Below are 14,605 nucleotides of genomic sequence, written 5' to 3' on the forward strand. Positions count from 1 at the left end.
GAAATTTGTTTCTAAATGCCTCACGAACCACACTGCGTCGTCAAAGTGCCGAAATATTGCACTTTGCATGCGCAGTAGAATTGACATAGGCGGCTTATGTACGTATCGCAATGCTGACACAAAATAATTAATTACTCATTACCCGAACATTATTTATGGAATTTTTGTGATCGAACCATGTAAATAATGCATTGCTGACCATTCTTTAATCATAAAAGTTCATAGACTGTGCTCAGAAAGTGAGTAATTAACGATTTTGAACAGGGAAATATATATGGGAATAAATACTACCATAAAAATAAGAATAATGTCCATTTTTATTCCCTTAATCAGGAACATACATAACATCAATATAAATAGATAATATATAATACATAATTGTGTCGAACAGAACCAAAAACGAAAGAATCCAACAGCTCCGTTAAAAACGTTTAAAAAATTAACGCACTCGAATTGATCGAAAATAGTGGAATGTAAATAATGAAAACTGCATATCATTTTGCGCGGCGTTAAATGTTATTCCACATTGACTTACAAAATAATACAGTATACACATTTTTTTCATAGAAACAGTAAAGTGATAAAAACGATTGTCCACAGAAAATTGTAGAAGTGAAAGTCCGTTCGAAAAAGAGTAATTATAGAAATAACAATTAAACACACCAATCAAAGTGTTACGATGTAATTTTTAAATATCACGATTATAGTCGATCATTGTAACGTTGTTGGTAGAATACTAATTCTTTGTTTTCGCTGAAACAGAATGAAAGAGTGTACAGAGTGTCTCACAATTAGTGTAGGTCCTTGAAATGGGTGGTAGCTGACGTAATTCTGAATAAGATTTCCCTTTACATAAATGGGGTTTGAAGCTTCGTTTTTGAATTATTAGGAAAAATACAGACCAATAAGTCGACGTCTGGTAATTTGGCGCGTAGTAATTCTACGCGTAATAATTCTACGCGTAGTAATTCAGTGCGTGGTAATTCTATGCGTAGTAATTCCACGCGTGGGAACTCCACGCATGGTAATTCTACGCGTGGTAACTCCACGCATGGTAATTCTACGCGTGGTAACTCCACGCATGGTAATTCTACGCGTGGTAACTCCACGCATGGTAATTCTACGCGTGGTAATTCTACGCGTGGTAACTCCACGCATGGTAATTCTACGCGTGGTAACTCCACGCATGGTAATTCTACGCGTGGTAATTCGACGCATGGTAATTCTACGCGTGGTAATTCTACGCGTGGTAACTCCACGCATGGTAATTCTACGCGTGGTAACTCCACGCATGGTAATTCTACGCGTGGTAATTCGACGCATGGTAATTCTACGCGTGGTAATTCTACGCGTGGTAATTCTACGCGTGGTAACTCCACGTATGATAATTCTACGCGTGGTAACTCCACACATGGTAACTCCACGCATGGTAATTCTACGCGTGGTAACTCCACGCATGGTAATTCTACGCGTGCTAACTCCACGCATGGTAATTTAACGCGTGGTAATTCTACGCATGGTAATTCTACGCGTGCTAACTCCACGCATGGTAATTCAACGCGTGGTAATTCTACGCGTGGTGACTCCACGCATGGTAATTCTACGCGTGGTAACTCCACGCATGGTAATTCTACGCGTGCTAACTCCACGCATGGTAATTCAACGCGTGGTAATTCTACGCGTGGTGACTCCACGCATGGTAATTCTACGCGTGGTAACTCCACGCATGGTAATTCTACGCGTGGTAATTCGACGCATGGTAATTCTACGCGTGGTAATTCTACGCATGGTAATTCTACGCGTGGTAACTCCACGCATGGTAATTCTACGCGTGGTAACTCCACGCACGGTAATTCGACGCGTGGTAATTCGATGCTTGGTAATTCGATGCGTGGTAATTCGACGCGTGGTAAATCGACGCTTGGTAATTCCACGCGTGGTAATTCGACGCGTTGTAATTCGATACGTGGTAATTCGACACGAAGTAATCCCACGCGTGGTAATTTAACGCGTAGTAACTCGACGCGTGGTAATTCCATAGGTAGTAATTCCTCTCGTGGTAATTCACCAATCCCAGCGCAAGGATTACGCGCGCTCTGGTCCGTGTTTTTCCTAATAATTCAAAAACGAAGCTTCAAACCCCTTTTTTGTAAAGGGAAATCTTATTCAGAATCGCGTCAGCTACCCTCCATTTCCGGAACCTACACTAATTGTGAGACACCCTGTATTTCACGTCGCAGTACTCTCTGCACTTGTATCTACAAATGTCGAATATTAATATGATATTAAATGTCGTTATAATTTACGCTTGGATTTCTTTACACCTGGCACTCCCTTATAACCACAAGTCGCTATTTACAAATTATGTCGCTATCTAGTTTCACAACGTGCGATCACTTAAAAAATTAATTTCTAAACAACAGCACACCGCTGTTAAATAATTAACAGACTCCTTACACATGTATAAAACTAACGGTTAAAATACGTCGAATAAAAATATTTTATTATTCGAAAATTGTGTCGCAGCTGGTTAAGATTAAATTAATTTTTCACGTAATTCGAGAATTTTAAACGTGTTGAAGCTTTCAAGCGCTTACTGTATCTGATTTTATTGCATCTCTTTTGAGCATTTTTTGCAACGCAGCAGGATGCAAGAAAACTCAGAACACTTATTTTGATTTTGACTATGATTGATTTCACTTATTTAATACGTTTTGTTATTTTTAGAGGTTGAACTGGTGGGTTTTTTGAGCTCCAAAGTTCCAAATTGAAATATTTGATAATTTAGACTTGGAGATCTAGAAATATAAAAAGTTCTAAATTCCCATATTCGAAAATTTAGAAATTTCAAACGCTCGAGTCTGGAAATTTTTAGATGGAAGTTTGGAAATTTGGAAATTTGAAAAGTAGAAAATTGGAAAATTGGAAAATTGGAAAATCTATAAACTAATTGTCCAATTTTGCGATCATAAAAATTTTAAAATTTGAAAACCAAAAGCTTAGAAACTTCCAAATTTCCAAATTAAATGAAGAAATTGTTCGAAACTTCACAAAATCAAAACTTAAACGTTCATCCATTAAATGTTTGATACTAAAAGGCGTTCAAATTCGAAACAAATAAGCAGCGTACATATTTTCCTTTTTGTAGCTATTTTGTTATTAATCTATTTGATAATTTTCAGTCGCTCTATTTATACACTAACTTTCTATAATTACTGATTAACGTTTACCGCCAGAAACAAGTTTTACAACGTGGTCAAAGTACGGCGTACATCAGCACCAATTGTTATAATCAGCACCAACAGTGAACAAATTAATCGAATCCGTATATTATGATTCTTCGTGCACGTTTAAAATACAGTACTCAAGGTTTCGAATCTTCTAATTACTAATCCCATTATATCTGTTAACTTCAGAATTTTTAGAAAAAAATGTTCATGATTCTACTAGCTCTGATTGTTTTAAAGATTGCATATTTACTGCGTTCGAATTTGATTATAATTATTATAATTGCTAAATTTTATTTATATCTAGGGTATGATATCTGTGACGACACTTTTGATAAATTCATTAAATGTTAATTATTAACTTAAAACAATGCATGAATTAATAGTAATATTTTTAATAACTTAATTTTAGAAAGAGGTAACAACTCACAGAATTGAATACAGATGTCAATTATTATATCTTCTTTAAGTTTACCACATTATAAAAAATAATAAATACAAAAACACTTTGCATAGCTGGAGAGGAAACAATTTTAACAAATTTTTAATATTTTCTTTGTCACAAGAAATATTGACTCACAATTGGTTTCTTACAATTATTTTAACAACAAAATTCATTAATTTTAATAAATTAACGAATTGAACACTTTATGTGATAATTCGTTACCTTGTTCGTTTCTGACGGCTCTTTATTCAGCAGCCATTTATCGAGCGGCTACTGTCGTTACTTCTATACTTACGAATCGCTTCGATAATTTTGCTATCATAATTGCAAATTTTATTTCACCAATTTAATTTTTGAACTTTTTTAATTGTTTTCAATAAATTGTAATTGTTTTAACAACAAATTAAAAAGTGTAGCAATTGTTTACTTTATCTCGAACCATGCAAAATATTTTCGTGATGTTTAATATTTAATTGATGATTTAATTTTCATAATTAATTAATTGATGTTTTAGTTTTTATATTTAATTAATTGAAGATATAATTTTTCTTTTCAATTAATTATATTTAATTTAGAATTACTCTTCATATAAAAAAACAATGTTTAATATGAAATATGTTTTGCTCTTGTTACTGTTATGCTTTTTTCTTTATATTGCAATAAAAGTGAGTTGTTCAACAATCAATACAAATGTTTAAAATCAGAATTTACCACTGAAATATCTCTACATACAAATTGTTACTAACGACAACGTAAAATGGTTCATATAACAAATGTATTCGTAAACGTCTTAAGGTATCATTCGTTTCGAATCAAAATATTCTAGAAAATAGTTTGGTTTCTAAAAAATCACTCTCAAAAAATTGTCAAACTTTTCACACATTCATATAACTACGTATCTTCATGCATTATTTCTACCTTACTTTATTTTATTCTTTGGAATAACGTGGTATTTAATTTGCAATTGTATTTCTAAATTAAAATCGATTGAACTTTACGATAATAAAAAATGTTACTAAATAGCACGTTCATACACCACCGCTCAAAAGTTTTAGAACACTTCTCTTTTAACTTAATTGATTTCTAAAAATTAAATTTATCTGGCTAATAACCATTGAAATATTATTATTATTCGTTAGAAAGACAAAAATGATAATTTATATAAAGTAATAATAATTTATACAAAGAATGTGTACAAATTATTTAAGTACTATTTTAACGAACATAACCTCTTCAAAAGTCTCAAGGGTTAAAACAAAAATGGTTTAATTTTTCGATGAAATTATATTTGACTCATTTTTAATCTGAAATAATTATATAAGTGAATTCTAAATAAATTTGTAATGCAAAAATAATCGTAATTTTTCACATATTTGATCAATGAATTTAATGTGTAAGTATTAAATGTTACTCGAATGAGAAACACAAACTTTCTAAATAATATTAGACAGATTTATGTGAACAATTTTTAATACCACATTGCGTAAATTTAATGTTAAATCTATCTATATGTAATTTTTAAATTAAAACTCAAGTTTGAAATAAACAGACAAAGAATAAATTACACATTAATTCTTTATCTTGATGAAAATCAATGTAGATTTCAGAAAAAGCTTCTTAATTTATTATAAGACTTGTAGAACAGTCATTTGACCAGTTTGATAGTGTTAACAAAATCCAAAACTTGTATTAAATTATTGTTTTTACGATTCGTAATGATCCTGCAACTAAGAGCGGTAGAGTACATAGAAACACACGAAAATCACTGATTTCCTAAAATTCCTCGATGTGATCATCGAGACCAATTTCTCTACGGAATCAATCAATTTCTTAATTACCTAAGTACCTAACTTGCTTGTGCGTACTCGGAAAAATCGACATTACATAGGAACCGATTGAAAGCTGTGGTAGAATCCACAATTAAGTAACTCGATCGTAGTTCACGCGTGCGTTTCGAATGTGCAACTGTCCCTCGTTTTGGTTACATTTTTGAGCTTCAATTTCTCCGAACAATTGCCAGAAATATTTTCCAACTACCTTCGAACTAACCTTACAAACAATTCACTCCGTTTTTCTGTACCATTTTCATATCTAACATCTATTATTTTAAAACACAGAAGTGAGTTTAACCCTTTGTTGCATGATTTCTATTCGCAATGTTTAAATTCTAGTAAAAAAATTCTTACCATACTAAGAACAGCTTTTCAATAAAATAACATTAAAGAATTATTTGAAAAAATGAAGAATTAAGTTTGTAATTTTTCGAGAAGATGTAAAAATTATGACAAAAAGATTTTCCGTAATTTTATTGATTTGCAGATAAAAGTTGCAGATAAAAATTCAGTTGACAGATAAAAGTTTTATGCTTGCAACGAAAGGTTAAATAACAAGTAGATTATAATTGTATTTCGACTGTGCTTTCACCGCATCTTTTTCCACGCTCATAAATTCGTTATACAGTAACTAATATTTTGTACCCCCAAAAAGCATTTCGCTACTTCACGTTTCGTCGAGGTACCGCAATTTCGTAGTACGCAAATATAATTTACAGTTCAGTATAAATTCATAAACGTTTTACAATGTACAATGGTACGAGTGCACCTTTTTCAATTTATGGAATGTAATTTGGAATAATAGAAGACTAGATTGCAGCTGTCGTTTTACTGTATTCGTTCATTCTAAACGTGAAAGTTCATAAATATCTGAAACGTAAACACTAGTTTTTAAGTACCATGAAATATTTAGTTCAAGGTTCGTCGCTTTGGTGTTCATTTTGTACATGAAATAAAAAATTTCTGCAATGGCGTCTCTTTTTCAGATTTTAATAATCCTTTATTATTCAGAAGCTAAATGTAGCTGATCGTTGTTAATTCATTGATATGTCGATAGGAAATAAATGTGAAATCATAATTATTTAAACTCGAGGCAATTTTTTTCGTGTCAAAAATATTTTTCGATCGAAATTTTTTCGCGAAAAAGAATTTTTTAGTAAGTGCATAAGTGCATTTTAATGCATTGCAATGATTTTATAATTTCATTCGAACAAATTTTCGTGTGAGAAAAGTTTGTCCTACTAATATACTAATTTTAAAGCTGCTTAAGGTTTGTTATATAGAAACATTTGTAATTTAAAATTAATTTCCAATGTAATGTTAAATGTAAAATAAAATTACTTTCAATGTAAAGTTAGATGTAATATAAAATTTCAAAGTAATAATTAGGTGTTACATAAAATTACTTTCAATGTAATGTTAAATGTAATATAAAATTTCAAAGTAATAATTAGGCGTTAAACAAAATTACTTTCGATGTGATAATTAAATGTTAAATAAAATCACTTTCAATGTAATATTTAAATGTGAAATAAAATTACTTTCAAAGTAATATTTAAATATGAAATAAAATTACTTTCAAAGTAATATTTAAATATGAAATAAAATTACTTTCAAAGTAATAATCAAACATAAAAGAAAATTACTTTGAAAGTAACAATCAAATGTAAAACAAAATTACTTTGAAAGTAATAATCAAATGTAAAACAAAATTACTTTGAAAGTAATAAATGTAAAATAAAATTAATTTCACAGTAAAATAAATTTTCATACTGAATGCAGAAACCTGCACTTTGATATGCATACCCATTGCTTTGAATAATAAAGTATTCTAAGAGTTCCAAATGTCAGAACTTTGTAACTGCGTACATTACATATATTTAACACTTACAGAGTGCTGATCAACCAGCAAATTTTCCTCGTCATCCTTTTTATATAATTATCAAGTTGAAACTTCAAGTTGAAAAAATGATTTCATAATAGAATTGTGCAGTGACGAGCAAAGTATGCTGTTCTCCTGATCAGTAATCTAAATCATTTAAATTAATCTAATCGAATTGAAATTAAATTACATTAGGAATCATTTAAACAGGTACACGCTGCCTACATAGCGATAAGAATGATTCGAAGAAACTCTCCATAAGTTCGCATTTGACTAGAACTCGCAAATATCTCGCATACTTGGTGACATTTTACACTTAACGGCGTATGTACAATGTAATTAAATGTACATCTACATAACACGAAGATTTGCTTATCAGAGTCGCTTACACGAAAGTGATAACTTATCTATTCTGAACGATGAACCAACTTACAGAATAATGGTTCAAACACTTTGTACAACAAATTATGACAAGCGAAGATCACCGAACATTCCAAAATCGACGGTGAATCTGTGAAGGTTCGAATTTAAACAAATTCCATAATGCAAAAGACAGTAAGCAAGTTTCAGTTATGTGTAAACGTTCCCTTTACATTTTCTATATTTATCAATTCCACTCTTAATTAGCCTTAGAATTTCGAAAGCCATTTTATGCGATTATGCTTTAAAATCTGAGAACATTCTAAAAAATTATTCTAGCATTGTACATTGATTTTAATATTTATACGAGCTATCGATATACCTATTAACAAGTTAAATGATAGACATCACACTTTGAAAGACTTCACCTACGTAATTTAGAAATAATTCGGGGGTGAAATTTTTTTATACAGAATGTAGCAATAAACGTTTCCTTCGCTTCGAGAAAGTGTTTCTTACAAAATTTTGGTCTCGGTCATCGAAAGTTTTGACTTTACATCCTAACATACCAATTTTTGTTATTTTGTTCTCATGAGGAATGTATTAGCAACTGAAGATTTTTGAAAGGAATACCATTTCTAAAAATTAGAAATTTAAGAGCATTTTCCTAATTTCTAAATTTGCAAATTTAGAAATATGGAGATTTGAAAATTTACAAATTTACAAATTTTCAAGGTTAAAAATTAAAAAAATGACTACACAAACACCCATCAGTTTTTTAATTACGGAAAAGATTATTACTTCACGCTGTATCGTGACCCAAGGAAAAATTAATAAATTATTGCATTACATGCAACGATAATTGTTACAATACGAATACTTAATGAAATATTGGAACATAAATATGCTCTGATATCGAATCAACATGAATAATTTATCTGCTGATAAATATTCATTAAACATGAATTAACGCGGAGATTTATTTGAATATTGGACGAAGATAAATGTTTACGTCGTTGAAGTTCCAGGAACATTTAAGATTATATTAATCTGCATACGATCGAATTTTTCTGCTATTTTACAGAATTCATATTTTTCTTCTTTTCAATAAATATAATTTTACAACTAATTTTTATAAATACCACTTGAGAGAAACAATTTTCTAAAAAAGATATTAAAACAATTAATTTAAAATAAATTATTAACTTGAAACAATTAAAATAAATTATTAACTTCAAACAATTAAAATAAATTATTAACTTCAAACAATTAAAATAAATTATTAGCTTGAAACAATTAAAATAATTATTCTAAATAAACAATTTAAAATAAGAATTTAAAAAGTTTAGAAAAAAAATGAGAATGATCGTATGCAATTAATACACACTATAGTTATAAGTGGCTAAATAAAAAATTGTACCTTAACCAGAACTATTTCATACCTTCATAAACTTATCGGTATAAATAAAGATTGCTATTATTTAAATACTTATAATAATAATCACAACGCTATTTAACCCTTCAATTGTAATACTTTAGCTTCGTAAGCGATAAGTATACACTAATTTACTTTTCTCTGCAATATTTTACACTCTTCATTTTTGATCTGCTATGAAAGAATTACAGAATCGAAATAATTTATTCTTAACGCGTATCCACGTTGTTAAACATCGAATGTAAATGCAACATCAACAACATATGTCTTTCAAGTGTGTTTAAAACTAAGGTTGTGAATAATCACGTCAACATTTTTCGTCTTTCCAATTTTAAACTACGTCAATGTTCACTATGTATCAATAAATGTATAAAACATTTCGCTTCTTCGACTCACCAGAATTGCACTAGTTTCTTACACAAACATAACCTATTACTAAACTGTAAAAACGGTATTGTAATAAAAATATTACGTACAGATATCAGCTTGAAGTTTAAATAAATTGTATTAAAATTGAAATTGTACGAAAGTAATCTTAATGATTAATAATTACATTAACAAAGTTTGCAACAGAAAATGTTACAATATACTCAATCGTGAAAATTAATTAAAAAATCTCAACTGCATTTCAAAAAACACCAAACTTGAAGTGCAACGAGTTCGTCGAGAGCAGCGAATTCGTGTGTAAAAATCCTTGTTGTTCGTCAAAAAATACAGTTTCAAATACCCCTAGTTCTTGTGTTTCAAATTCGTAATCGGCAGTCTTTTTCTTCAATTAACGGACTACCCGGCGTTGGCAACACTGGACGCGTAAACATCAAATAAGTCGTGTAACCAACGAAAAGCGACAGAACAAGCTGTCCCGTTGCGTCCTTTGGAAGTCCATACGATTCTCTTCGACGAGTATCAAAAAACGCACGGTTTCGTGTAACCAAACCTCGAAGATTGTTCAGGTGTTTCTCAGGTTTCCTGCACGAGTTTGATCGTGTTCGCGCCAGGAAGTTGTGGTGCATATGCCGTCGCCTCTCCACCATTCGTTTACGTCTTTGTAAAACTTTGATGGACGCTCGTCGTGCAACATGGCGCAAACGCGACACCAAAAGTACGTGTTGATAAATTCACCGGTGCCCTTCCATCGGAAATACGAATTGTAGAGTTCGTCGTCTTTGTCCAAACGGTGGAGGTACTCGGCTAACTCTTTTGGGGACTCGAACTCGTCCACGTGGATGTATGAGCGATACGGGGCGCTGCGGGCGTAGTCTGTTGGATGGGCACCCATCACAATCGGCAGAACGTTGTGCCTGAATGAGAAAGAAAGATAGTGTTATGTTTCTTGAAACGCAATTAAATTTTATTGATGTTAGGGATTTTAGGATTTGGGAGTTTGGGAGGTTGGAAGGTGGGGAGTTTAGGGATTTATGGATTTGGGAATTTGCAGATATGGGGATTTGGGGATTTAGATATTAGGGAATGTGGAGACTTAAGGATTTGTAAATTTGGGAGTGTGGAGATTAGGGCCTTGGAAATTTACAGATTTGGAGATTTGGGAATTTCACAACTTAGGGATTTGAGAGATATTGAAGTTTGAAAACTTGAAAATTTGGGGATTTGGAGGTTTCGGGATTTAGGGATTTGAGGATTTAAGGATTTGGGAATTTAGAAATTCAAGAATTTAGGATTTTGGAAATTTGAGGATTTGAGAATTTGTACATTTGGGAATTTGGGAGCTTGGGAATCGGGGAGCTTGGGAATCGGGGAGCTTGGGAATTTGGGAACTTGAGAATTTGGGAGATTGGGAATTTGGGAGCTTGAGACTTTGGGAGCTTGGGAATTTGGGAGCTTGGGAATTTGGGAGCTTGAAAATTTGGGAGCTTGGGAATTTGGGAGCTTGGGAATTTGGAAGCTTGAAAATTTGAAAACTTGGGAATTTAAGGGCTTGGAAATTTGGGAGCTTGAGAATTTGGAACCTTGGGAATTTGGGAGCTTGGGAGTTAGAAAATTTGAGAATTTGGAAGCTTGGGAGTTGGAAAATTTGAGAACTTGGTAATTTTAGATATTTGAAACTTTTGAACTTTGAAAATATGGAAATTTGGGAATTTTGAACTTCGAGAATTTAGGAATTCTAAAATATAGAAATCAATGAACTTCGAAATTCTCAACCTGCAAATTTGAGATTCCAGAAATTCCTGAACTTTAAAGTAGAGTTTCTGAATTTGCCTATTAAGGTTTTCTGAAACCTAAATATCTGTATTTAGAAATTCGAATGATTGGACATTTGAAAATTAAAATAAATGTGAATTTGAAAATTTGGAAATGTAGAAATACAAAAATTTGAACATATAACATGTATGAATTATAAAAATAGTAAATTAGTATTTCGAACAGAATATTTTTTCGTATAAAAAGGAAACAAAGCTACCAACTACACCCTAGTTTCTGAGATTGGTAACTCTTATCCCCAAATCTCGGTGAAGACAACACTTCAGCAGAGTAGGACAAGAGAGTATCTTGAAACCCTCTACTTGCACTAGAGAGCACTAAATAAGGGCAGTAACAACTAGATGTAAAGTACACTTTGGCAATTATGGTAACAACTCTACAAAATGTTAATATGTCCTATATGTATAATTTGTGTATACCTGTACATGAATTTTTCATATGTGATGTCACATGTCATATGTCATATGACATATGTCATATGTCATTTATTTCATATCATATGTTATATGCAATATGTCTTATGTCATATATCATGTATTGTATGTCATATGTCATATGTTGTATATCATATGTTGCATGTCATGTATCGTATGTTGTATGTAATATGTTTTATGTCATACATCATATATCATATGTTGTATAACATATGTCATATGTTCCATGTCATATGTCATTTGTCATATGTCATTTATTATATGTCATTTATCATATGTCATTTATCATATGTCATTTATCATACGTCATTTATCATATGTCATATGTTATGTGTTATATGTTATATGTTATATGTTATATGTTATATGTTATATATTATATGTTATATGTTATATGTTATATGTTAAATGTTATATGTTATATATTATACATCGTATATAATATACTACATGTCATATGTTATACATCACATACCATATATCATATGTCCATATCACATACCATACGTCATATATTACTATGAATTTTGAAACGTCAATTTACAATGAATCATCTTAATATAAAATCTACTTATAATAAAAAATATATCATACCCAAGACCATTGACGAAAAATTTTTCCGTGATGTAATCCTTGCAGTTTGAGTTCTCAAAAGCGAGATAAAACTTGTAATCTTCATCAAGCATTTCGAAACAAGCTTGAGATTGTGAACGTGGACATCGAAGAGTACCGCAGGTGCCATAAATATCTACCTGTATATATTTTGATAGTTCTTTAGCGTAATGCATACGTTGGTTTCGTGGATGACAGTTGGAAACGAACCATGCCACCTAAAACAAACACATTACACATCTTCAATTAAAATATCAAAAAATGTTATTTAGGTGCTAAACTTCAATGTTTTTAATTTTGGAATGCAATAAGTTCTCAAGGTCTCAAGGTCTCATGTTTTCAAGTTTTCAAATTTTCAAATTTTCAAGTTCTCAAGTTCTCAAGTTTTCAAGTTTTCAAGTTTTCAAGTTCTCAAGTTTTCAAATTCTCAAGATCTCAAGTTCTCAAGTTCTCAAGTTCTCAAGTTCTCAAGTTCTCAAGTTCTCAAGTTCTCAAGTTTTCAAGTTCTCAAGGTCTCAAATTTTCAAATCCCTATGTTCTGAAATCTCCAAATTCTCAGCCCCCCAAATTTTCATATCTTCCAAGTTCTCACATCTCCAAATTTTCAAACCCCCAAATTCTCAAATTCCCCAAGCTCTCAAATCCCCAAATTCTCAAACCCCCAATTTCTCAAATCCCCAAATTCTCAAATCCCCAAATTCTCAAATCTCCTAATTCTCAAACCCACAAATTCTCAAACCCCCAATTTCTCAAATCCCCAAATTCTCTAACCCCCAAATTCTCAAACCCCCAAATTTTCAAATCTCCAAGTCCTTAAATCCCCAAATCCTCAAACCCCCAAATTCTCAAACCCCCAAATTTTCAAATCTCCAAATCCTCAAATCCCCAAATCCTCATTCCCCCAAATTCTCAAATAAAACACACATAAAATATTATAAAAACCATCATTGTATTACCTTTTTAGTCTTGTTAGCTGCATAATTGAAGGTCTGCGGTATTTGCGTGACACTAGGGTCGTAATACTGCCATCTTTCATAGGGTGCGACTATATCACTATCACGTCGATACGTAGCCGTCCAATTAATTACCGCATTCTTGACGCTCTGCGTGTGATAAGGGCACTCTAAAAGGTACAGCATCCACACCTGCTGAAAGTTGTATGAGTCTCATTTCACGCATATAAATAATTAACGAGCTTCTTTTGAGATCAGTACAGAAGAACATACAAGAGCTATCGATTATTATTATTATTATATTATACGACACTGATGTAATGTGACATTTGGCCGGATTCGGTGAGTTTAATGATTGATTATGACAGACATTTTGGCTTCATTTCATAAATATTGTGCAGTCACTTTTTATTATTTATATGACGTAACTGGGACATTTATTGTATAAAATAGATGTTCTCAATTTGTTTGCATTTCGAGCCAATGATAGCTTGAGAGCCGGTTTTGGAAATGTTATGTCATGTAATAAATTAACAGAAATTTGTAAGTAGACAAGTTTACAAAATTAATTGGAATTTTGAAATTTTGCTCATAATTAAAAAATTTTAGAGTTTTGAATCATATGGACTTCGAGATGTATAAAACTCAGTAAAAGAAATAAACTTGTCATCTGTATTGTTGTAAATAAATATTCTTACAATTTAAACAAATTATCAATACAAATTTCCTCAAAAACTAATATTAATGTATCATTCTTTCTGTCAACTCATTTTCACGTATCACTATTCCATTTGCACCACAATTTTTGAAACACCCTCTATAAAGTCTGTTTAGTACAGAACATCTCATGCGCCGACTTCTTTGTCGTGCTATCTTTGTACTAAAAACATCATGCAATGTTAAAGAGGCGGCCATATTTAAGTTTCAGTAGTATAACGATGTGTCTGTGTCATCCAGTAGTATACTCAAGGTAAAGACGAACGACAGTATCTGTGGCGTCGATAAACGGTCGCCAAGATTGCACTCTCCTTTTAATTAATCTATTATGTACTTTAATGTCTACTATAGTCATATACGAACACTATAGTATCATATAATGTGATATAGTATTGTATAGTATCATATAATATCATATAGTATCATAAATGGGCGTCAGTCAAAAACAAAGTTAACCCTTTGCGCTCGAGAGGCGCCTCTTAGGCGCT

The 14,605-nt window shown here is 31.6% G+C and overlaps 1 protein-coding gene across 5 annotated transcripts in view; it reads right to left on the bottom strand.

Moving 5' to 3' along the window:
• Positions 1-299: 299 nt before the first annotated feature.
• Positions 300-14,605, bottom strand: part of FucTA (glycoprotein 3-alpha-L-fucosyltransferase A) — a 33,661-nt gene continuing 19,355 nt past the window's right edge. For 3 of the 5 annotated variants that reach the window (XM_076533186.1, XM_003706588.3, XM_076533187.1), the window contains 3 exons: positions 13,404-13,595; positions 12,430-12,665; positions 300-10,482 (listed from right to left, as the gene is read on the bottom strand). In XM_076533186.1, the coding sequence (XP_076389301.1) occupies positions 10,131-10,482; positions 12,430-12,665; positions 13,404-13,595 (780 nt within the window). In that variant the 3' untranslated portion in view covers positions 300-10,130. The remainder of the gene's footprint in view (positions 10,483-12,429; positions 12,666-13,403; positions 13,596-14,605) is intronic. The other 2 variants (XM_012292965.2, XM_076533188.1) reach the window with 1 other exon arrangement.

The sequence above is a fragment of the Megachile rotundata genome, chromosome 7 (assembly GCF_050947335.1).
Source record: "Megachile rotundata isolate GNS110a chromosome 7, iyMegRotu1, whole genome shotgun sequence".
NCBI classification, from domain to species: domain Eukaryota; kingdom Metazoa; phylum Arthropoda; class Insecta; order Hymenoptera; family Megachilidae; genus Megachile; species Megachile rotundata.